The sequence below is a fragment of the Bubalus kerabau genome, chromosome 23 (assembly GCF_029407905.1).
Source record: "Bubalus kerabau isolate K-KA32 ecotype Philippines breed swamp buffalo chromosome 23, PCC_UOA_SB_1v2, whole genome shotgun sequence".
NCBI lineage: Eukaryota > Metazoa > Chordata > Mammalia > Artiodactyla > Bovidae > Bubalus > Bubalus kerabau.
The window spans coordinates 1,313,789-1,337,120 of NC_073646.1; the positions used below are offsets into that span (position 1 = coordinate 1,313,789).

Consider the following 23,332-nt stretch of genomic DNA (forward strand, 5'->3'; position numbering starts at 1 on the left):
AAGCCCCACTGGCTAGCTCCTGGGTTGCCCACCCGTCACCAGCCCCTCCCAGAGGAAAGATGTGGGCACCAGGAAGTGCTGACTGCCCCCCACGGAAGTGCCCCTGCAGTCCACGCCCACGATCATCCAGGACCTCATCCTCCAGCCGTGCCACGTCAGACCGGGCACCTTGAGAAATGCTCCCAGGGGCCCCAGGGCCTGGCTGGTACCCCCTTGTACACACAAGGAGGTTGAAGCTCAGGCCACACAGGGACCTGCTCACGTCCTCCAGACCTGGGGCCCCGTATCCCTCACCTGTCCCACGCTGTCCCCAGCACCCCCAGTCCCTCTGTCCTAGGCTGTCCCCAGCAGCCAGCCTGCTCCCTGGGGCCCTCACAGTCTTCAGGGCTCTTCCCTGGCTGCCTCTGGTCACTTGCCCCCAGTCCCTGAGGTCATCTCTGATGCCACTACCTCTTCCCAGGGACACTGCTCACCCCCACTGCCCGCTACGAAGGGAGGAAGTCCAGGCTCTGGGTACTCCCCCACCAGCCAGCCTCCTATGCAGCTGCCCACGGCTGGCACCTGCCTGAGGTGCACAGCACGGAGGCACCCCAGCTCCAGCAACCAGCTTCCTAGGGCTCAGTACAGCCTCCTCCGACACCCACGCTTTCATCCATGAGGGAGGAGGCCACAGGGGAGTGCCCCAGCCTGCCGATGGCCCAGGCCGCCTCTGAGGGCTGTCACCACACCCAGGACTGGCTGGGCAGGGGCAGTGGCTACAGTGGGTCAGCACCGCAGAGGAACAGCACTGATGAACCCAGCTGGACCGACTAGGGTCCTTGTGGCAGGTGTCACTCTCTCACATCCCCTGGGATGGTCCCAGCCTTCCCAGGGCTGGTACAGGAGATGCCTTTGCAGCCTCTCCCTGGCTCTGTTCAGCTGCAGAGCCTTAGAGGCAGAGTGGGTGGGCTTCGTGGCACAACAGGGTCTGTGTGGGCTGCAGGAGTCCTGGGTAAGCTGGACAGACAGCAGGGCCTCCAGGACATCGGTCCTCAGGCTGTCTTCCCACCTCCAGACACGGGGCCCCAGTGCTTGCCTTGGTTCTGCAGAGCTGCTGCTGTGGCCAGGCCAGGCTCCCAGGGTCGTGTCCACATCCATCCTCCTCCTGGCCCATGGCGGCAGATGTCCCCAGGCCCTGGGACCAGAGCAGGGCCCTCGCACCTCCGGCTCCTCGGGGCCCTCACCCTGTGGGGACAGGAAGGGAGTCAGAAAGCCTTGAGGAAAGGCTGCAGCCCGCTTCCATGGGCTGTGGCTGTGGGCACTCAGGGCGGGGATAGGGGAGCCCACAGGAGGGAGCTCAGGGAGGCTCTGGAGAGAGGGAGGCAGGGAGGGCAGCTCCGGGGGCCTGTGCTGGAACAGGGGTGGCCGGTCAGAGGGACTGCGTCAGCCACCCAGAGCTGTGATCAGACAGAGCCGTGGGAGCCTGGGAACAAGGAAGTGCAGGCTGGAGCCCTTTCTCCTACAGAGGGCCTTTCCGATGCACCCTCCCCAGGGGCAGGAATCTGCCACCACAGGCTTTGATGTGATAAACTGTGGATGACGTGTGTTCAGGCTTTCCAGGAACTAAATGAAAAACTTAAAACCAGAAAAGAAATTATTTTCTTCAACTTAAGACATAAAAGGAATATTTGAAACACAGTGAGCTCTGAAGCCTTACGGGTGTTTGTTTGTCCACTTGGCTGAGGAAGACCATTTATCGTAAGAAATGATCCGCAGGAATCATCCATGATTGACTGAGGAGGCACGTTGAGGGGCATCAAGCCTGATGCCACACGTTGGGGACGAGCCCCCGGGATGGGCTACTGCTCATGAGGTCCGCACCCTCTCCCAGGAGAGGAGGACGAGGAATAGGCTGCTCTGAGTCAGCCTTGTGGAGGCGGTCCCGCTTCACAGGCAGAGCCTCTTCTGGGTTCTGCGTTTTCTTGCTCCTCTGCCTGGTCACAGGTGTGCATGGTGGGGGTGGGCAGTGGGCAGGCAGGTGAGGACCCGAAGTGGAAGGAGGCCTTGGCTCATTCATTCTGACGAGGGCACGTGGACTTCCCTTCCAAGAGGCGGCCCCAGCCACAGGGGCCACCTGCCTTTCCGGCCGTGAACCTGGCCCCGGGGACTCCATATCTTGTCCGAGTTGGCTTTTTCCATCAGCTCTGAGCTCAGGGAGCAGGTGGGGGGAGCATGTGTGCCCCATCACAAGTTTGGCAAAGGATGTGGAGTCGTCACACCGAGGGCATGAGATACACACCAAGTAGAAAGGCTCAGAGCCCACACACACGGTACCAGCCTGGGTGGATGCAGAGGACGTGCCTGTAAAGGCAGGAAACACCCCAGAGCACCCATGCTGGAGGGGACAGGGCCGGGCTGCGGTTTCTTCGTGCATCAGGAAGACGGTCCACAAGGACACTACTGTTGTGATCTCAGGAAGGCCAGCAAGCTCTGCAGCAGGCTATCTTCCCATCAACGGTTGGTACAAATTAATCCAAGAGAGTGAGACAGCTGCAGGGTGAGGACCTGGGGCTACGGGACAGAGCTGATCCCTGAGGCAGTGTCAGGCTGGGTGTGACTGCTGTGGTCGCCCCGAGTCACTCCTAGGACCGGCAAGGAGGTGCGCCTCCTGGGCCAGCCGGCTCCATGGCCGCCCGTCTGGGCCTCTCTGAGCCCAGGCTCGGCCTCTGACAGGTCCTCCACCTCTTTCCACCTGTGTCCAGCTCCTCTCGCCCTTCATACCTGTGGGCAGGCGTGTTCTTCAGGCTGGCATTCTGCATCCCTCTTGCTGCCTGGACTTCTCTCTCCAGCCTGCAGCCTAAGTGCCAAGCAGGGAGGGCAGGGGACAGGAGCAGGGCTTTCCTCAGATAAGCTGGCTCCAAGGCCAGTTCAGTGGCGCAGCCGATACTTTCTGACCCTGCTGCTTTCTGTCATCCAGTCCCAGTGGCCCCCACTCCTAGGAGATGCTTCATCCTACCCCGGCCTCTCTCAGGCCAGGAGGTCCCACCCAGAGTGAAGGAAGCATTCCGAGCACCCTGCCGTTGCAGGCATTCTCAAAGACGACCAGCTGCAGGGGTCACCTGCTTGTTCTGCTTGCTCGGAGCCCCAAGTCACAGGCCCAACAAGCCAGCGCCACGCTCGTCCCAGGGTCCCTGAACAGATGACTCACCCAGCAAACCTGAGAGCCCCCAGACCCCTGCTGGCCCCCAGGAGTCAAGGGTCAAGTCCCAAGCCAGCACACTCGATCCCAGGGTACCCTCCACACATGCCCAGCTCGGGTCTTACCCTGTGTCCTGAGGGGGTTGCATCACTCCAGGTCAAGGGGCATAGCAGGGCCACCCTCCTGTACTGCCTCTCTGGTGGATTCTGACCACAGGGCTGTCTGTTAGGCTCAGGGACAGAGGCCAGGTGTTGAGGGTTTGATGTCCAAGGTGGCTCCCGACAGCCATTGGGGCCTGGGAAGGAGGAGGGGCGAGCAGCACCTCCCACCCCAGCCCCATACCTCCCCAGCTTGGTGCTTTGGGACCCCCTGTCCAGCTCTCGCCTCCCTGGATACTTGAGCACCTGCCTGCCTCAGGCCAGCCAGAGTCTCTGGGCACCTCCCTGAGCCAGAGTGCCCTCCTCAGCAAGTAAGGGTGCCAACCTGCTGCTGGCCTCAGAGGTCTGTGTGCAGCCCTCCATGAACAGGCGTAGGCCATGAGCTGGACCCTACGCTGGCCATGGTCCAGGTCGAGTATCTCAGACCCGTCACCAACAGAGGACTGGCCTCCCAGCCCCGCCCACTCCCAGTGCTTTCCCCAGGAGCGGCAGATCCAGGCAGAGGGGCCAGGTCCCCGAGGGACGTCCGCCCTCCTGCTGCACTGACCTCACACCGGGTGGACTGGCACCTCTGTCCTCCCTGTTCCCTGTCCCAGCTGCCCCATCCCTGAAGTCCCCTCCTGGGGCAGTGAGAACTCACACCCATCTGTTGGTTATCCCTTCTCCTTCGGCCTGACATACTTCATTCCACCCCCTCGAGCCTGCACGGTCCGGGGACCAGGGCCACTCCCCAAGCTCATAGCTGGGGACTGGTGCCAGGAGATGGGGAAGTGTGCCCAGGTGGACCAGCTGCCCTCGCCCACACCCACGCCCTCACTTGCTGTCCCTCGATGTCTCTCTCGGCTGCCTAGGAACCCTGCGGCCACTGCGGCCCAGTTATAAGTATGTGATTATGTATGCCGGGTCCCTCTGGCCCCTTTGTTGCTGCAGAATCTGTCATGGCAAACAAAAGTGCACTGGATTAGCCACAGTGGATTAAAAGATTTGCTTCTCAGAGTTTACCTAATAACCTAACAATCGCACAGACGGAGGCTTTGAACCTCCAAGACACGCTCACCAGGCCATCTGGGAGCTCGCGGCCTCTGCGGGCAGCAGGACGACCGGGCGCTTTCAGGCGTCTCCGCCCGTCCTCACGGCGGGCTCGGCCACAGCGGGCCTGAGCCCTCGGCTCCTGCCAGGTCCATCTGGGCCAAACACAGGGACGAGAGCAGACCCGAAGAATATGGAGGCCCATGCTAGGGGCCAAGGCCCAGGGAGGACCGACTTCCAGAGGGCCTGCTGCCCAGGGCTGGCTGCGGGTGGTGGGTACTGGGCCTCGCCTGCGTGGGCTCAGCCCCCAGGGTAGCACGTAGCACACAGCGGCAAGGACACTGCAACATGGAGGGTGGCCGTGGCCGGCAGGTGACACGCCGGGCTCCACCACGCCATGGCGCACGGTCCCACTGCTGGCGCCCCTCAACGCGCGTTCCTGCACACACGCGTGCACACGCGCACACATGCACACACATGAGCGTGTCCCTCTTTGATCTCCAAAAGACACTCCATTTACAAGCTCTTAATCACAGCTGCCTTTTCGGGGCCTGTCCTCTGAAGTCCCGAGTAATGGGATTTGGTGCTTCTGATCCATCTTGGGCTGACCGCTCCCGTTATAGGTGGACATTTTTTCCCTTTTTTCCGCCTTTTTTTTTTTCTTCTAAAAAAAAAAAAATGCTCCTGCAATTGCATTGCCTTGACATGCCTGTTGCCTAGCCCTGGGAGCAGTGGCCGGGAGAGGGGCTGGGCGGCCGTTACGCCCAGGGCCCTGGCCAGTTGGGGGTCTTTGATGCCGCCTCTATGTGAAATCTGCTGAGAAAGACCCACGAGAGCGGTTTCCTGGACCTTGGTGCGCTGCGATTCGTCCTGCCTCATGCCGTTCCCTTTGTCTCTCTTCCCGTGACCCTTCCTTGGGGTATCTGGGGAGAGGGTCCCAGGGTGAAGGTGCAGAGGGCGGGGTGGGCGGAGGGCTCTGGGCTCCGCCACAAGAACAATGGGCAGCAGGGAGCGCGTCCACCTGTCTGCCTGTCCACCCGTCTGTCTGTCCATGCGCCCGCCCGGCTTACCTCACCTGCCTTGCTCCGTGCGCCTGCTCCCGCCCCACCGGCCCGCGCTCCGCCATGCTGGGCCTGGCCGTCCGTGAGAGCACTCTGAGCCACTCCAGGAAGCGGGTCCCTGCTCTTGGCCACTGTGTGGCTGCGAGGAAGAAGCGTGACTCTAGGCTGCAGCTCGGGCTCCCACCGCCGATTGGCTGAGGCAGGGACCAGATGACGGCCTCGGAACCCTATGGTAGCCATGGCAACCAGCCCCTTTAGACACCGCCACCCCCGAGCCACTCCTGACTGCGGAGGGAGCAGGCGGCACCGCTGGTGGGCCCATGCCAGGGTCCCCTCGGAGGGTCAGGTCAGACGTGGCTGGGTGGTGGCTGCTCCTGCAGCAGCCATTGAGCGTGTACGTGTGTTGTGCACGTCCAGCATGAGGGGCTCCCTGTCCCTCTCTTGACACATGTCTCAAACCACCCCATGCCCTTCCTGATACCCTGGCAGTGGCAGGAACAGTGTCCATGCAGCCCCTACTAAGAGGACGACTTCAGGTCAGGCTTGCACCAGGAGCTGAAGGCCAGGCCCACGCTGGTGAGAAAATAGTGAGTGAGGGCAGCGGAAGCGAGAGCCGCAGGAACTCCCCACCCTCGAGGGAGGTCCAAGCTTTCTCCACCTAGACTGCAAAGGGCCTGCCAGCCTCATCTCTGCAGCCAACCCCTCCTCGGCCCTTTGAACACACTCATGTGACCCCAGCACAGCCCTCCTGCCCCCAAGACTTTGTGTGCCTGTCCGACAGGACCAGGGGACTCTTTCCAACCCCAAGGCTTTGCAGCTGCTCTTCCCAGGGCCTGTCCCCAGTCTGCTGGCCTCAGCAAGGCCTTCCCTGAGGTCTCAATGCCACAGCTTTCCAGCAAGGACACAATACACCATCACTCCAAGGACCGGCCCTTCTGGGTGTTACAGGGCAGAGAGCATCCTAGAGCCACCCAGACCCCATGTTCCTGACAGCCCATGGTCTTTCCATGGGCTGCTGAGGTCAGCACCACCTTGTCGAGGTCCCCGTGAAGGTCACTGGAGAGCCCTGGGCAGCCCAGCCCCACCTGCTGAGCAGAAGATGGAGACTAGAGGCCAGGCGAGGAGGATCAGGTGTGAGCCTCATGCCCCAGGAAGAGGCCAGAGTTGAGGCAGACCCTGAGGAGTCCACTGCCAAAGCCAGAGGGTTCTGGAGTCAAGGGGAGTGTGGGACAGGAACCCAGCGTTCACACACTTGGCGGAACAGAAAGAGGGCACGCTAGACTGGGCCCAGAAGCTACTTGTCCAGTACCCTAGATTCATCCCACACCTCTTCACACTGGCCTGGCCCCACCCCACGCTGCCCAGTCTCCGAGCTTCCACCCCCAGCCGTGGGGCCTCCTGTCTGTGGACACCAAGCACAGGCAGAGCCTGTCCAGGGACAAAGTGCAGGCGGGGGCTCAGCGCTGGGCCACCTGGGGCTGCTAAAGGGGCTCCAGCCTGTTGCCAGGGAGTGCCAGACTGCACAGGTTCTTCTGACCCCTGCAGGGCTCTGCCTTGGGGGCAGCCAGTGGAGGTGGGAGCTGGCTCAAGGGGCAGCGATGGGTGTACAGGCTGGGTGGGTCCCAGTGCGTGTGGATGCCCCCACGGCTCCTCTGCCTCCCTCGCACCCTGACAGGGCCCAGGCTGCCCTATGCAGATGGGAAGACTCAGGTGAGACCCTCCTGAGGGGCCCTGCCCCTCTTGACCTAGGGTATCCCCTTCTCTAGGGACTCAGGGACGTCAGAAGGAGGCAGTGAGCTCAGCATGCCATGCTGTCAGGGCCCCATGGCTGGTCCCAAAGGCCCCTCCCTAGTCCAGAGCCACCGTGATACTTCACCCTCCTGCCCAGTCCAGCAGGGAACCACACTGGTTGAGCTCTGCTGTCATGGAAACACAAGAGGAGGGTCGACCCAGCTGGTGCAGACAGGGGCATGGCCAGTTTGCAGCTGGGCGCTAGTGCAGGACAGCTCCGGTTTCTGCAGGCTTGACCTTTCTCGGTACACTGCAAGTCCTGAGGGGCTGCAGGACCTCGGCCAGGGCAGAACCAGAGGCTCAAACAGCAACACGTCAGGGGTGTGGTTGAGCGGGGCAATGGCAGCTCAGGGGCCCTCAGCCTGACCAGGACTGGCGATGGGACACGTGGAAGGCAGTCCCTGTCCCCTCACCACTGCGCCCCCCAGACCAAACCCACAGGCCCAGGGGTGGCTTCCTAGGGGCCGGGCAATGAGTCTGGCCTGCAGGGAGAGCTGCAAAACTTCTCCGGAGTCAAGGGTATCGGGGAGAATTTGATGAAACTGCTGTTGCACCAGAAGAAAAGGGCTGCACTCAGACCCCGCCGCCAGCTCGGCCCCAGGTGGCGGGCAGGCTAGTGACCCTCTCAGGACATGCCAAGCTCCTCCCAGTAGCCAGCAGAGGCCTCCCAGGACCCACCAGTCCCCCCCAACCCACAGCCACTGCTGGTACCTGGCCCAGCCCCCACGTACTCAGGTCACGTACCCTATGCCAGTGCAGGGTCCCTCGGGGGCCCAGGAATGACCCAGGTGCCCCCTTGGCTATGGCCTTAGTTGGAGCAGGAAGGAGCAGGCCAAGACAGAAGTACCAGAGTTGAGGTCAATGAACGGGGAATGTTCTGGGTAGACATCACAGGGGACCCAGGCAGAGACTGTGGCGGGGGGGGGAAGACCCTGGACATGGGAGGGGACGTGGCCCACCCAGATCACCCCAGTCCACCAAGCCAGGGGCTGTGGTTTGGATAACTGAGCTGGACGTTGCCAGCCCACAGAACCGGGCCAGGGGAGAGCTGGGCACCATCAGCATTTGGTAAAACTCTTAAAAAATTAAAACCAATCACAAAACAGCGGTAGGACACATGGAGTCTCGAGGTCCATGGAGGAGACAGGGAATGGTGAGACCTCCAGGGCACTCCCACTAGGGCCCTGACCCCAAGGCACCCCCCAATCCTGGATGACCTCGCCGGGAGCCAAGGGTCTCCAGGGCCCTCCTGCAGCTATGCCCACCAGCCAGCTGCAGGCTCTCTTTGGTCTCCTGTCCTATAAACATAGCCCAGGTGGTGTCACGTCCACGGCAACCCCCCGGGGAGTCTGGTACTCCTGGTGGTCCAGTCAGCCACAGGACTCAGTCAGGGCACCCACTTGTCCTCCCAGAGAAACCCGGATGGGTCTCAGTGCTTAGGACTCCCGGATAAGGTCAGCAAAGAGGGTCATGGCCCCCAAATCTCAGATCAGGAGAAGCCTCAGGTACCTGGTCCAGCCTCCCACTTGGGGCACAGCGCCCCCGCCAAGTTCAGGCTGTGGGTCAGCGGAGGAGAGGCGCCAATGTCATAGGCGGCCTTTTGAGCATGACAGGGAGGGGCTGCCAGAAGCTGCAGCCTCAAGGCTTGCCCCGCAGGACCCTTTGCCCCTGCACCTCCCAGGGCTGGTGGGGGTGCTCACCGCGCCAAAGGCCGAGCTGGCACAGACCCTGTGCAGCCACATCCAGAGCCTGGCCATGGCACCTGGCCTCCGCTCTGGAGGACAGTCCACCTGGGCAGGGCTGTGCAACCGGGGGAGGGGCAGCACCACTCTGTTCCCCCGACGCTGGGTTCTCCACGAGAGACAGGACTGAAGCCTTGCACGCCTGGGACCACTACCCACCTAAGCTGCATCCCAAGACCACCTCGGCAGGGAGTCAGCTTGATCCTCTAAGCAAAGCAGCACACAGAGGGCCTGGCTCAGACTTTACTCACGCTGGCCCCGGAGGGCGGTGACCCTCCTCAACAGGGCCCCTGCTGCAGGAGGAGGGAGCAGGGAACCACACAGGCAGTAAGATAGCCCCAGGCCTCTGGGGATCCTGGGACGAGACGCCTCCTGGGGCTCCCACAAAGCCCACCCTAGCCAGGAGCTGCATGGCCAGCACACAGCCATGGGTTCACCCACTGCCCATGGGCGGCTGTCACCAAGCCCCAGGCTCTGTCCACGGTGCTGAGCCTGGCTGTCAGGCCCAGGTCCCCGGGCAGCTACGTCCTGTTGGCTCTTGTCTGTACCACAGCCGGCTCGGACAGCACCTGCTGCTGAAGCTGCTCAACCAGCTCCTCCACGTAGACCTTGAACAGAGGCACGGGGTCCTGGAGGGGCAAGACAGGTCACCATAAGGCGCTCTGGGGAGGCCGGGAGTCCAGCTGCTGCTGACCAAACACCAGAGGCATCGAGCATGAGAGGACTGGGCCTGGCCACAGGGTCAACCAGGCCCAGTCACCACACACTCGCCCCTAACCCAGAGGACAGTGCCCTGTCTGGGGGAGAAGGCCACAGGATCAGGCACCTGCCCCTGGCTTCCCTGGCTGGGCTGCAGAGAATAAAGGCAGAGGGAGAGGGCAGCAGCTACCACGTGCCACAGACTCCTCTAAGGGACAGACAGAAAGGCCTCCGAGTGGTACTGGGCAGACCCTGGGGAATGCCAGGCAGTCAAAGCAACCAGTGGCACCAAGCATCCAGCTCTCACTGGTCTTTCCACATGCTCACCTTCTCTTCCAGGAGCCTCTGCTTTTCCACAGCCTCGTCCAGCGTCAGACCAACCCACTCAGCCTCTGCCTCTGGGATGACAAACGCCTGGGCAGGCAGAGACAGGCTCTCAGTGAGGTTCAGGCAGCCAGCTGGGGGACCCACGAGGAGCAGTAAGTAAAGGCTGGAGCCCTGACCTTGTACTTGTCATAGATGGCCGCCCTCCGTTCAGGGTCATCCGGGTGCAGCTGGGGGTCCTGTCGGGCGAGCCGCAACAGCATCCCTCGCTTCAGGTCCATTCCAAACTTGGAGCACAGGTCCTCCTTCGGGGTCTGGCAGGAGGCACCACATGGGGCCAGGTGCTGAGGGCAGGGCCCCGCCCACTCCAACAGCTGGCCCCTCCAGATTCCTCCCCAGCAGCTGGCAGCCCCCAGGCCAGCCTGGTGCAGTACTTTAGGCCATGTGGGCAGCCCTCACACTCAGGCCGGGAGAGCGGAAGGTCTAAGAGCAGAGAAGGAGGCAGCTGTGCTTCCCACGTCCACAGTAATTGACTCCCACCGGGGTGTCCATTAAGGGACATGGTCCCCTTTACATCTCACCAGGGACCCCAGCCTGGTGCTGATCTGCTTGCCTTGAGGATGTAGAAGTCAAACCCGTAGGCCTCGTCAATGAGGTCCAGGGTGCGCATGGTCACCGTCACAGTGAACCTGGTGTCCAGGATCTCACTGTAGAGCTCACGCTGGAACAGCTGCGGCTTCCATACTTTCTTCACCCTCTTGGAGAACTGCAGGTGTGGGAGGCTTGGTGAGCCCTGCTGCTTCTCACCACACCCTGGAGTGCAGGGACCACTCCCACCCAGACTCTGCCCAGGGTGCTGGTCTTCATTCCAGACACAGCACACACACAGCTGTATCCCGTGGTTCACAGGTCATTCCAAACCAGAGACCAAGGGGCCAAGGGCAAAGAGACGCCAGCCTGGGAGGCCTTAAAGACACAAAGCCCCCAACCTCAAGCTCCCCCCAGAGGCAGCACCGCTTAGCAGCAGACTCAGGAGACCTGATCTGAGATGATTCTTTGGCGGCAAGCTGACAGGTGACCTGAAACCTCACCCCCAGCCCTTCTCAACACTCAGGGCTCCTCCCATCAGTACACTCGACTTGGCTGCCAGAACTGAGACTCAACTCCTGAGCACAACTCAGAGAGAGCTGTCTCTACCACACTGTCAGGCCCTCTCCCCGAGCGGTGGGCGCCCTTACACTGTCCACGTTCCCCAAAAGCCCACGAGGAGCAGGGCAGCGAGACCGCGGAAGCACGGCTCCAGCCTGCTCACCCACCTTGTCGTTGTTGACGTATCTGTGACCCTTCAGCCAGCCCTCGCCGCCCCAGAGGCCCAGCTGGGACTCCGGGGGGTAGTGAACGGGAATAGGCACGTCCTCCACGCGCTCCCGCTGCCCGTTCTTGGGGTTGATCTTGAATTTGGCCCCGTGCGGCCTGAAGTGCACGGGTGTGGGCGTCCGCGCCTCCTCCAGGGAGCGCAGGTAGTGCGCGGGCAGGCGGGAGCAGATGCCCTCGCGCAGCCGCAGCCGCTTCCACAGGCCGACCGGGACCTTGTGCAGGGGCATCGCGGCGAGCCTGGCGGGAGGTCGGGGCCGCCGTCACGCGCGCCCGGCAGGATGCGGGCCTCGACCATACCCCCGCCCCCGCGATAGCCCCGCCACCGGCCCAACCCCTCGCTCGGCCCTGACCGCAGACGCGTGATCCAGGCTCGACCCTGCAAAACCCCGAACCCAGACCTGCCGCACCACCTACCTTACAGAACCCCGGCCTCGCCGGAACCGGAAGTCGCGCCGAGGCATCGGGCCCTCCACCCGCCGCTGACTGGCTGCAAAGGCTGTCGGTCTACCCCTCCTCGTCCCGCCCCCTCTCCCGCCTTTAGGGACGGTAGAAAACTCCCTGAGAAGGTGTCGGCTCTAGGCACCGTCGGCAAGTACGGCCCGTTTCCAAGGAGGTGGGACTTGTCAATCTCGGTCTCACCTTCCCGCCTCCCGGAAAGGGCGCAGAAAACAATGTAAAAACTCTTGCTTGAAACATCATTGTAGAATATTAAATTCACCAATCACAGTGAAATCAGAGCTACAGAAAAATACGTTTTAAATGTCTTGAAAAATCTTCCCCTCAAAATATTGCATATAAATATTTCCCCTTCACAAGCCAGCTCCGGTGGCCAAGTCCTGGGTTCCTGGAGGAGCGGGAAGCCTCCGGGGAGGCCACAGCCTGGACAGGACTCAGAAAGGAAGACGCCAGGAGGTGGGAGGGCCTCATGCCCCCCACCTTGGGCTCAGCTGCTCAGCTTCCCACGGCCCCATTTGGGCCCCTCACACAGACAGCAGCCCCTTAGGGAGGCTGGGCCGACAGCAGCCCTTACTGGGCGTCCCCACAACCGGAGAAAGGCTGGGCCAGGTTTCCAGAAGTCCCCTCCCTTCTGTGCAGTTGGGTGGAAGGTGGCAGCCATCCCTGCTCTCCCGGGACTACAAGGAGATGCTCCCTAGACAAGGGTCCAGAACCCAGGGCCCAGTGGGACACAAGCGAGGACAAGGTGAGCCTTGTGGGCTCAGCCTCCTGAGAGCTGCTTGGCAGGTTCCTACCCAGAAAGCTCATCTCAAAACTGAGCCACAGGAAGTGAAGGGGGAGGAGTGGACAGCCAGAAGTCAGCCTCCCCCATGCCACCCATGGCAGCTGGCCATTACGGACCCCCAGTGCCATCAGCTCCATGGTTAAGTGTGGTCACTCCTTCTCAAGGCAAGTGTGTCAGCACGGGGTAGATCCATGCCCAAGGCAGGCTGGCATTCAGGGCACAAGGGGTCAAGAAGCCAGAGGCCCACGGGAGGCAGGTTCAGGGCTCCTCTGCCCACCTGGGTGTCTCACACGAAAGCCTCACAGGGGAACTGGGCAGTGGGGGACTCATATTCCACATCTCCCTTCAACCATCCCCAGGCCAGGATAACCCAGAGCCTGCTCCCACATGGTACCTGTGCTCTCCAGGCAGCCTGGCCCTGGCCCCAGGGGCCCCTACAGACTCCAGCTGGGACCTGCAGAGGGACCGAGTCAGCTGGCAGCCCGTGGGCACAGGGATCTGGGGGTGTGGTCCTCCATCGGGAGGCGGAAGCCAAAGAGTGTGCAGGGCAGTTTTATTCAGTTGGAAATGGATCTCCATAGGGTCCCTCTCCCTCGGTCCTGCCCCTGGCTGGAGGAATCATCAGAGCTGCAGGTGACCCGCCCCCGCCGGCTGTCATGTCACTGTGTATAGCTCGTCCCGGTGGTTCTTGCAGATTTCATAGTGGCAGGTGAGCTTCTGGGCGCAGGCCCAGGGCTCGGTGTGCTGTTCCCTTGGCGGCAGCAAGAAGGCTGCGCTCCCTGCCAGCAGCATGTGCCAGATGCTGTGGGTGTAGTAATAGTTTTCGCCGGTCATCATGGAAACATAGATGGTGAGGGCCAGAGCAGCCATGGAGAGGCCAGGCAGGAGGTAGAAGACCCAGCGCTGCCAGGAGGGGGGGTAGCAGTGGCGCCGGCGCCCGCAGCGGTATACCTGCAGGAAACCACACGGGCATCTGCACAGAGCTGCGGTCACATCTCGGGGCGCTGCCCAGGGCTGCGAGTGTGGGCTGCTCGGAGGGGTTCAAGGGGTGCCAAGCCACCCTGGGCCCCTGCGGGTTGCCGCTGGCAGCCCTCAGCGGGTGTGGAGAACACAGATACCCAGGAACGAGAACATGAACGGAATGAGGGGCCACACTCACAGACCCAGGAACGAGAACATGGACGGAACGAGGGGCCACACTCTGTCCTCGCAGGGTGAGCAGGTATGGGGAGCCCACACTCTTGTACCCCAACTTCCAGGGGAGGGGGTCTGGGCAAGAAGCCTGCCTGCCCCAGGTCCTTACCCACATGGTAACCATGACCACGATGGCAAAGAGGCAAGGCCCCATCGTGTTCCAGGCAGCCCTGCGGTCCAGCTGCAAGGACATGGCGAAGATCAGAGTGCCCAGGATAAAGAGGACCTGGGCGAAACACAGGGATGATGATGGGGTCATGGGAGCCCTAGGCCAGGGTGTCTTTGATGGCACAAGGTCCAGCAGGAGCAGGCGGTGTGGGCCCGCTGGTCATCCCCATGTCCCCCCGTTGCCCCCAGCACCCCTGCCAGCCCCCCTGCAGAAACTGGCAGCCTGTGTCCTGCTCTGCTGGCAGGGAGGAGGTAATCCTCTCCCAGCTCCCGCACTGCTGGGATCCACTGGTCCCTCGGGTCCATCCACAAGTATATTTCTAATGCAGTTTTTGTTGTTGTTTGGCTATGCCGCACAACTTGTGGGATCTTAGTTCCCCAACTTGGGCCCAGGGTAGTGAAAGCACAGAGTTTGAAACACTGGGCCACCAGAAAGCTCCCCACAGGGGAGTTTCTGAAGCATGGGCTTGTCCAGGGCACGTATCTCCAGCAGCCAAGCCCTGAAGTATTCTCAGTACAGGGACTCCAGGAGCAGAGCTGGCCGCTTCCTGGGGAGGTCTGGTCCAGATCTGGGGCTCCAGGTCTCCTCTCTGGATGAGGCCTGGCCTAACCTTGCCCACCACATCCTTTCCTGGCACCCTCCGAGCAGTCAGCACAGTCCCTTCACAGCTAGAGGCACCTCTCCCAGTACTGGTCAGATCAAGAGGTTTCCAAGGGCAGCGAAAAACCCCTTTCTGGTGTCTCCCTTGACACGCTGTGCACAAGGGCCTCCGCTCTCCCAGGACCCAGACCCAGGAATCAGGAGGTCACTCACGTATTTTAGGGACGCCTTCAGCCGGGCCATGCAGAGGACAGTGACCCAGATGGACACTCCAGAGCCCAGGAAGTCGCAGTACTGCAGTGTGTCGTAGTTGAGGATGCAGAGCACAGCGTCACCCGGCTGATCGCAGGCGTGGTAGAACTGTGGGCCGAGTGATGAGCGACAACCCAGCCTCCCACCTCCCCCCGACCCCGGGGAGCGGATGGACTTACCGTGGAGAAGAACATGGTGTAGGCATAGACCGAGGCCTCCACCAGGAGGCAGCGGTGCACAGAGATGGCAATGGGGGCCAGAAACATGAGGTTGCTCAGGGTGAGCAGGAGAGTGGCTACCTTCTGCTGGGCCAGAGTCTGGGCTGTGCTGTTGTCTGTGCAGCTCCATCCACGCCAGCCTGTGGGCCAACGCAGCTCTGTGGGTGCCAAGGCCGGGCCAGTGCGGCCAGGCCAGGCAGTGGCTGCTCAGGAACCTCAGGGCCTACTCCATGCCCAGAGCCTTGAGGAGGAAACCCTTCCTCACCCCACAGCGGGCCAGGACAGGTGTGGGCAAACGGAGGCCAGTGTGGGCAGGTGTGAGCAGGGGAAACCAAGACCAGAAAGCAGTCCCATCTCCGGGGGTGCCTCTGTGAGCCCACACAGGGGTTGCGGGGCATGGCAGGCCGGGGAAGGAGGCGGTGGCCCTCACTCTTCGGGGCGCCCTCCAACCTTGGCCGAGCTGGGGTGGCTGCCAGAGAGAGGCCCAGGGCTGGGGTCCATAGGCACAGGCGGAAGGCGCATCAGGACCATCCCTACCTGCCCTGCAGCTGCAGCCCGCATACAGGTAGCCGTGTCTACGCAGCAGAAGGCACTGGCCGTAAGGTCCGCAGTCGTTCAGGCAAGGCACCAAGTACAAGGTGGTCTCCACAAGGACTGAGGCCTGCATGCACTCCCTGCGAGGAAGGGGCCCCAGGAAGGCTGGCTGCAGAGATCTGCTGGCCAGCCCTGCTCTGGAGCTCCCAGAGGGTCTTGGACACCTGAACTCAGAGTTGAGGCCCCCAGGCCCCAGAGGACTGCAACCACAAGGGGCTCTGCAAGGCCAGGATGCCCTCTCCCTGCCCGCCTGAGCCCCCACCTGCCTGGGCTGGGACCAGCATCCCCGCTCGTGTCCTCGCTCTCGGAGCTGCCACGGGAGCAGTGGCCGGGGGGAGAGAGGGACCCCGCAGGAGGCAACTGACCCGGCACGGCTGGAGGAAGACAGGTCACCCCCAAACTGGGATGCAGGCAGCCCCATCCACAGACCTGACTACAACCACTTGGCCACCTGACCCCAAGTTTACTTACTCAGGCCTCTCGGGGCAGAGGACCTGCAGGGAGAGGTACCAGTTGTCTGTCTCTGGGTAGGGGATGCTGAGGTTGGCTGTGGGAGACGAGGCACTCAGGGACAAGGGGTAACCCTGGAAGAAGGCTGCAGGGAGGAAGTGGGAAGGCCCAGTCAGAGGCAGCCAGATGCCTGCCAGTCCCTGGGCCGGATGCGCCTCTCAGTACCTGTGGTGCAGTTGAGCGAAGTGTTGAAGCTGAGGAAGGGCGAGCCAGCAGTCACACAGGCCACCACCGAGGTGTTGTCGGCAATCACGGTCTGGAAGGGAGGCCGAGCAGGGTCAGTCCCCAGCCTCCACCTCACGCTCACCTCTGGTGCTAAATGCTATTCTCTGTGGCTCCCGCTGGCTTAGGGCCCAGCAGGACTGTCCCCTCCAGGCCAAGGGCCCCAGCCTTAGCCTCTTGCCCCCATGCAGCCCCAGGCTTGCCAACAGGGACCTGCTGCCCCTGGGACAGGCCTCCTGTTTCTCAGTTGGCACCTATGCCAGCCCGATGCCCTGCCAGGCTCACTCTGTTGCCAGAAAGGCCACCCCGACCCAATCTCCATGTCAAAGTGGGCACAGGAAGGCCTGAGCAGTCCTTGCAGCCCAGGAAGGTCTGAGCCCCAGGCCCCGGGTCCCAATCCCAACCCAACCTTGAGGATCAGGGTACCTGGTTGATGCTCACGGAGATGCTGAGGGAGCCCCCACTGTCCATGCCCGTGTTGAGGTGCAGTTTCATCACTGAGGGCATGTCCGACTGCACGAGCACTGAGGCCCTGTCCAGGGGCCGGAAGCGCACAGACACCACATCCATGTCTTCCCGCAGGATGGGGAAGCTCCTGAAGCAGAAGGCGCCGCTGCCTGCCTCGCCACTCTGGTCCAGGTCCTGGGTGTTGGGGCTCGGGGGCGGCGGGCCCGTGGAGGCGTTGCTGCTTTGGTTCGGGCTGCTCTGCAGAAGGCGCTGGAGGTTCACAGTCCACGGTCTGCAGGCTGTCAGGACCACAAGGGGCTCAGTGCAGGCAGGCCTGGGGGTGGAGGGGGGCAGAGCCACCTCCCCGCACAGCCCACCTGTGAGGGCAGCCACGGCACTAAACGTCACCAACACGCGGGGCCCCGCCAGGCTCTTGGCGGTCACTTGCAGCCACCGTTCCCAGGGTGGTGAGGGCAGCAGCAGGCGGCAGGCCATGGTGGGATCGCTACAAGTGAGCACCTTCTGGAAGTTTCCTGGCAGGGTGGCCGACCCCACGGTAAGGTGCACAGGGCAGCCCAGGCTCCCATTGGACACACAGCTCTGCAGCTCCAGCCGCAGCTCCTGGGTGTGCTTGGGGACGAAGACTCTGCAGCCAAGGGGACATGGCCTCCTTGGGCTCTGCAGCTTCGGCCCGCCCCCGGACCCCATGCTTAAATTCACCCTCCAGGGTGGGGGCCAAGACCTGGACCTCCCACCTTTTCACCTGCCCTGAGGACAGCAGGGCTGCCCACTCCAGCAAGCCTGCACTTACTTGAGGTAGCTGGGCTGGGAGAGGAGGACTAGTGGGAGGGGCACGTCAGGCTCCAGGATGGACATCTCAACCACTCGCACGACCAGCATGTCCGGCTGGAAGATGTAGGCACAGGTGGGAATAAAGTCCTGAGGAAAGAGCGGGGACAGGCAAAGAAGGTGAGGGAGGGCTGGCCCGGAGAGATCGGGGATGGACCCAGGGGGAGGGGTTGGAGCAGATGGGGCGGGGTTGGAGTAGATGGGGTGGGGCTGGCCCAGAGGGGGCGGGATTGGAGCAAATGGGCAAGGCTGGCCCAGAGGGGCAGGGATGGACCGAGGGGGAGGGGTTGGAGCAGATGGGGCGGGGCTGGTCCAGAGGGGGCGTGGTTGGCTCTGGAGGTGGGGTTGGAGCAGATGGGGCACGGCTGGCCCAGAGAGGAAGGGATGGACGGAGGGGGAGTGACTGGTCCAGAGCGGGAGGGGCTGGCCCAGAGAGCCTGGGGTTCGAGGGCAGGGCTGGGCAGCAGAGCCCTAAGCAATGTCGGCCCTAAGGAGGTGAACAGGGACCAGTCATTCATGCACTGAGCGGTGCTGCCCCCCATCCCCAGAAGGAGTGCTCTTACCTTCACCTCAATCTTATGGGAGGAGGGGGGCAGGTGGGCGGCCACAAACCAGTCCCCAGGTGCTGGGTAGGAGACATTGACAGAGGCGTTGTCCTGCAGCATCTTGAGGAGGAAGGAGGGCTGCACCGAGGTATTGTTGGCGAAGCTGGTGCCCAGTGGGTTGATGACAGGAGGGGCGCCGTAGCGGAAGTACCTGGAGGCAGGGAGAGCAGGGAGGTCTCAGGTGTGGCCCTGGGCGGCTCCAGCAGGCAGGCACTGAGCGGGCTGGCACCTACACAGTGGTCTCCACGTTGTTGCAGGGGGGGCCGCTGCCCCGGGTGACCTGCAGCAGCCAGTGCAGCAGCACCGTGTCCGGCGGCACACGGAAGTGGAAGAGCCGGGCGCTGCCGTACCAGGTGTAAAAGGCCAGCTTCTGCGGGGCCTGGGAGAACTGCTCTGACACCAGCCTGGAGTCTGCAGAGAAGGCACTGTCAGGCGGCCAGGGAGCCTGGGAGCCCTCCCCTGGGGACAAGATGGAGAAAGGCGGAGGGCGGAGGCCCTTCTGCCTGGCCTGGCCTCAGAGGAGCAGCCAGGGGAGCCATGGAGCCCCTGGGATGCCTGGCACACCAACCCCAACCTGGGAAAAGTCACTGTTGCCCCCGAGCCCCTGGTGAGGGCTGGGGCTCAGAAGCTTTCACTCAGGAATCACGTTCTCACCCACGTCTGTACATCCATCTTCCTAACCCCTCCAGCCCTGCCAGCAACCTCTAGCTCACAGGCTCAGTCCCCCAGATCTCTGCATCCCACCCACCAGGCACCCCGGATCAACAAGTCCCACAGGCGCCAACACCAATCACATGTTGGGTCAACATGAGGTCAAGTGCCTCAGACCTCAGAAGCAGGAAGAGCCCCCCTCAGAGGGCTGCTCCTCTCCACACTGCTCACAGCCCCCGGGGCCCCCCCACCGCAGCCCTGGCACACCTGGGGCTGAGGGATGGAGGGTGAAAGGCACAGGAAGAGGTCAAGGTGGGAGCCCCATCCCTCCTCCCATCTGCCCTGGGCACTGGAGGCCAGGACACACCCCCACCTCCACTGAGTCTCCCCAGTGCTAGGATCCCTGGTCCTGGTTGCAGTGGACAGGGCAGGGCGACCAGGTCCGGAGGCTGGCTGCCTGCTCAGGCCATGATTTGGGGTACAGGAAGAGCCGCTGTCCCTCCTCACCCAGAGAGGAGGTGAGCAGAGACCCTGTGTGTGTGTTGCGGTGGAGGGTGGGGGGAGGGCACCTAGGCTGGAGTGGCTGCTTCAGTGGGCACAAGCCCCTGCAGAGGGGCACAGGGACAAAGCAGGGGTTGGCAGCACACAAGCTAGCTGCCTATGCCCCACCCCGGAGCCCCCCAGTCCTGGCAGTGTCTCCCAGCCCCTCACTTCCATGGCCCCTCTCCCCAACACACTCTGCAAGTTATCACCCAAGGCCCCCTCCTGTCACACCAGCCTTTCCAAACCAGCTCTAAAGGTCTCTGGAGACCCCACCCTGGATTAGGACCGTCCTAGGAGAGTCCATTAACCAGTACAACCTCGTGTCTGGGGCCCACGGCATAACCACCTGCCCCACTAGTGGGTAAGAATGCTCTTGGGCCTGCCAAGAAGAGGCACGCCTCAGTGCTGTGTCCAGGGGTGACTAAGGAGGTGCCCGGGCTGCTCAGCAGGAAGCACTGCCCCACCACCAGCTCAGGCCATGTTCGCGGAGTGACCTTGACCGTCCCTTCCCCTCTCTGGGCCCAGCTTCCTCTGAGTTGGGCGAGTAGGACAGCACCTCCCTTCAGCTGCCCCTCCCTCCATGGTTAATGGATGTTAAAGTGCTTCGGGAAGAAACACACTGTGAACACAGCAGGGTGGAGCCACCCTCTCCTCCCCCTGCCCCACTAGGAGGGTGGCAGCCCACAGCATCCCAGCAGTAAGCCCGGGGCCCCTCCAGGTGGGCCAGGTGAGCTGGTGAGGGAACCGGGTGAGCAGCTGGCTCTCTTGCCAGCCTCCTGACTCCCATGTAAGCACCTTGAAAAGAGATAGCAGCCCACTTGCAAAGCCATCTGAGCTCCCAGGAGCCCAGTATGGGGGCTGGGCAGGGGTAGGCACCACACAGCACAAGCATCAGGCTTTCCAGGTATCTGCTGGTCACCAGGTTCCAACTGCCGGCTGTGGCCTGAGTGCTAAGAGACTAGGAGCCACTGAACTAATATAAACTTTTTCCTGCTGCACCATCCCCCCACTACCACCACCATGGGATCACAGGGCCTTAGAGAAACAGCCAGCTGCCGAGCACCCAGCTGCTTGATGTGGCCAGGCAGGAGAGGTCCAGCTGTGGCGTCCAGCCCCCTTGTCTGAGAGGGGCTGGGTCCTTTGGCTCCCCGGCCAGCGCTGGACACCTGCAATTCAGCTGGTGGTTGTAAAGTCTCCTCAAGGTGTACAAGAGATAAGACCTCCCACTCCCAGGGCCACCCAGCCCCTCCATCCCATCCCCAGCCCTGCACCCCGACCTCCCTGCCCAAGACGCCCACTCCATTATCTTGGTGAATGTACCAGGCCATTCACACATCTGAGCCAGAAGCGGAAGTCACATTTCCAGTATCAGGAAGCACCAGCCACATGCACACTTGCTCTGCCCACAACCCCCTCCAAGGACACAGGGTTGGGAGTAGGAGAAAGAAAGTCCCTGAGCCTGTCTGGGGACCCTAGTAAGGGGATCCTCTCGTACATCCTCCAAACCAGCACAGGCACCCAGTGCGGAGACCCTGCCCACCCAGAGACCCCAGAAGCCAGGATCACACAGAAAGCAGGATCTGTTCAGGAGGGGAGCGGCTGCCCCAGGTTTTCCATCTCCCTACCAATGACTCTTTACCTAGCCCTGACACGGGAGAAGGAAGAAAAGGAGAAAGTAGGGGTGGCAGTCCCCAGAGGAGCACTTTCATCAGGGGCCAGCCTTGGGGAAACTGCCTTTCAGTTCAAGCTAAGCCAGGCTCAGAAACCAGAGGCACAGCCCTCAGAGAAACAGGAGCTTGGAGGAGCAAGATCTCAGAGAAGGGCGGGGGGATGGGCTGGGAGCCACCCCATGCTGTGCTGGATAAGCTGCCTAATGCCTCCTGGGGCATCTGGGCCCTCCCAGGCCCGCCAGCAGGCCATCTGAGAGCCCAAGGCCACAGAAGTCAGGTAGTTTACTCAGCACCCCCAGGCGCCCAGCAGCACCTTCAGATCTAGCCACCCCCTTGAGCCTTTGACTGCACTGGGGTAGTGGTCACTGTGGGAGAGGAGAAGCCACGAAACGCACCTGGCTGCGACTCCAGGATCTAAGCAACTTTCTCCAACTCTGCCCCTCTCCCAGACCAGATGGCATCCCGGAACCCCACTGCCCAAGGTTTCCTCCTAGGGACTCGCACTCCCACCGCAGCCCTTGGAGTCCCAGGAGAGTCCCCCCCCCAGGCCGCTCAACCTCACCCTGGTGCCCGAAGGTCCTACCCGGCCAGAACGCGCTGGGAGGAGGAGGGGGAGGAGGAAGGAAGGGAGAGCTTGCTCCAAGGGGACAGTCTGGCCGAACCTGGCCCTGGGCACAGAGGAAGGGGAAAGGGCGTCCTTTCTATCAGATCGCTCTCACACTCGGCGCCCTGCAAGGGGGCGCCCTGCGCCCCCAACACGGCGTGGGGACCTGAGGCCTACGTCCCCGCCAGGTGAGCGCACAGGTGTCCCCAGGTGAGTCACAATCCCGGACCCGCCCCCCCGGCCTCTTCCCCCGCGCCCCCGCCCGCGCCCCGGGGATGGGGCCCGCGGGTCCGCGCTCGCTTACCGCTCTTTCTGCCGTCGCCAGCGGCAGCAGGCGGGGACCGAGAGAGCAGCAGCAGCAGCAGCGACATCGCCACCGCCACCGCCGCGCCCCCGGTCCCAGTCCCAGCCCCGCGCATGGCTCCGCGCTCGGCCAGGCGCTACCCGGCCCGCGCACCAGGCCGCCCGCCCCCGCCGCCGCCCGGGCAGCCACCGCCGCCACTGCGGCCCCAGCCGCCGCCTCTGCTCAAGGCTCCCATCCTCTGGGCCGGTCCCGGCCGCCGGCGCCCCGGGCACTTCCGCCTGTGAGGCCCCGCCCCGCCGGAGCCCGGGCGGAGAGGGGCGCTGGGTGAAGAGCTGCCCCGGGGGCGCGCGTGGAAGGCGATCGGAAGGAGGATGCGGGACAGAGGGGCGACGCGGGGCGGTGACGTGGGGCGAGGGAGGGTGACACGAGGCGGGGTGCGACGCGGGGCTGGGGGCGTCCCGCGGACCAAGAGGGCGCGCTGGGAAAATAGGTCAGAGGTGGGTCAGGACTGAGCTGGAACGCGGGTCCGCCACTACGCGCAGAGTAGCGGAGGCGGGGCGGGATGCGGTGCAGGGTCGCGGGACACGGGGGGCGGAGTGGGGGCAGAAGGTGGCGCCGGACCCAGAGAACCGCGGGGGTCTTGGTTCTGAGGCAGAAATGGTGCGGCGTGGCTTGGAATGCGCCGGAGATTCGGGGCGGCCGCAGAGCGCCCCACATGTGTCCGGGGGCACCCGGGTCGCTGCGTGACTGGCTGGCCGCGGCGGGAGGTCCGGCTCGCCGGCGGCCGCTCCCGCCTCCCGGATCTGGACTCCCCGGCGGGCCTCCCGGCGCGCCACACCACAAAGGCTCTACGAGTGTGGATGAAAACACGTTCATGGAAAGATTAAGAGGCTCCTGCACATATTTTGTACACTGAGAAGGTGGCGATTCGCGTCGGTGGTGCGAGTCACTCCTCGCCCTTGACCCCGGGGTCTGTTCCAACAGATTAAGGATTTCAGCGTGAAGAGGAAACGGTAAAGGGACTCCAGAGAACTTAGGGAAACTTTTTTAGCGTCTAGGGGAAGCGAAGACTTTTCTAAATATGACCCAGGAGACTAGAGGCAAGACGGAGAAATTCAGCTAAGAGCAAAACTGCAACAAGCTCAAAAAAAGGAAGCCTCAAACTGGAGGACACTTGGACTTGTATCACAAAGAGATCTTACTGAGATTACTAACAATAAAGAGTTCCTACAGATAAATAAGAAACACCAACCAGGAAACCACAGATACCAATAAGGAAACCACTGGAGAAGATTCCTGCA

At 62.7% G+C, this 23,332-nt stretch overlaps 2 protein-coding genes across 3 annotated transcripts; both read right to left on the reverse strand.

Moving 5' to 3' along the window:
- Positions 1-9,188: 9,188 nt before the first annotated feature.
- MRPL28 (mitochondrial ribosomal protein L28) lies at positions 9,189-11,875 on the reverse strand. Of its 2 annotated transcripts, XM_055561725.1 has the most exons (6): positions 11,774-11,874; positions 11,299-11,596; positions 10,596-10,748; positions 10,162-10,296; positions 9,986-10,072; positions 9,189-9,588 (listed from the first exon to the last, which is right to left on the reverse strand). In XM_055561725.1, exons 1-6 carry the CDS (start codon positions 11,818-11,820, stop codon positions 9,481-9,483), a joined length of 828 nt encoding a protein of 275 aa, XP_055417700.1. In that variant the 5' UTR covers positions 11,821-11,874; the 3' UTR covers positions 9,189-9,480. The 2 variants fall into 2 exon arrangements, with proteins under 2 accessions (XP_055417700.1, XP_055417701.1); XM_055561726.1 differs by lacking the exon at positions 10,596-10,748 and having other exon boundaries at positions 11,774-11,875.
- Positions 11,876-13,135: 1,260 nt separating this feature from the next.
- Positions 13,136-22,169, reverse strand: PGAP6 (post-GPI attachment to proteins 6). Its single transcript, XM_055561724.1, has 13 exons — positions 22,032-22,169; positions 18,493-18,670; positions 18,218-18,410; positions 17,617-17,744; positions 17,183-17,451; positions 16,785-17,104; positions 16,302-16,392; positions 16,098-16,221; positions 15,570-15,706; positions 14,994-15,172; positions 14,776-14,922; positions 13,903-14,019; positions 13,136-13,550 (listed from the first exon to the last, which is right to left on the reverse strand). Exons 1-13 carry the CDS (start codon positions 22,144-22,146, stop codon positions 13,254-13,256), a joined length of 2,295 nt encoding a protein of 764 aa, XP_055417699.1. The 5' UTR covers positions 22,147-22,169; the 3' UTR covers positions 13,136-13,253.
- Positions 22,170-23,332: the final 1,163 nt, after the last annotated feature.

Coding starts and splice junctions, on each gene's coding strand:
- MRPL28 (XM_055561725.1), bottom strand. CDS start 11,820: ATGCCTCGGCGCGACTTCCGGTTCCGGCGAGGCCGGGGTTCTGTAAG. Junction 10,073..10,161: donor CCATCTATGACAAGTACAAG/GTCAGGGCTCCA, acceptor CTGCCTGCCCAG/GCGTTTGTCATCCCAGAGGC. Junction 9,589..9,985: donor AGAGGCTCCTGGAAGAGAAG/GTGAGCATGTGG, acceptor TTGCCCCTCCAG/GACCCCGTGCCTCTGTTCAA.
- PGAP6 (XM_055561724.1), bottom strand. CDS start 22,146: ATGCGCGGGGCTGGGACTGGGACCGGGGGCGCGGCGGTGGCGGTGGCG. Junction 17,745..18,217: donor CCCATAAGATTGAGGTGAAG/GTAAGAGCACTC, acceptor CTCTTTCCTCAG/GACTTTATTCCCACCTGTGC. Junction 15,173..15,569: donor GGGCTGCAGCTGCAGGGCAG/GTAGGGATGGTC, acceptor GTTGGCCCACAG/GCTGGCGTGGATGGAGCTGC.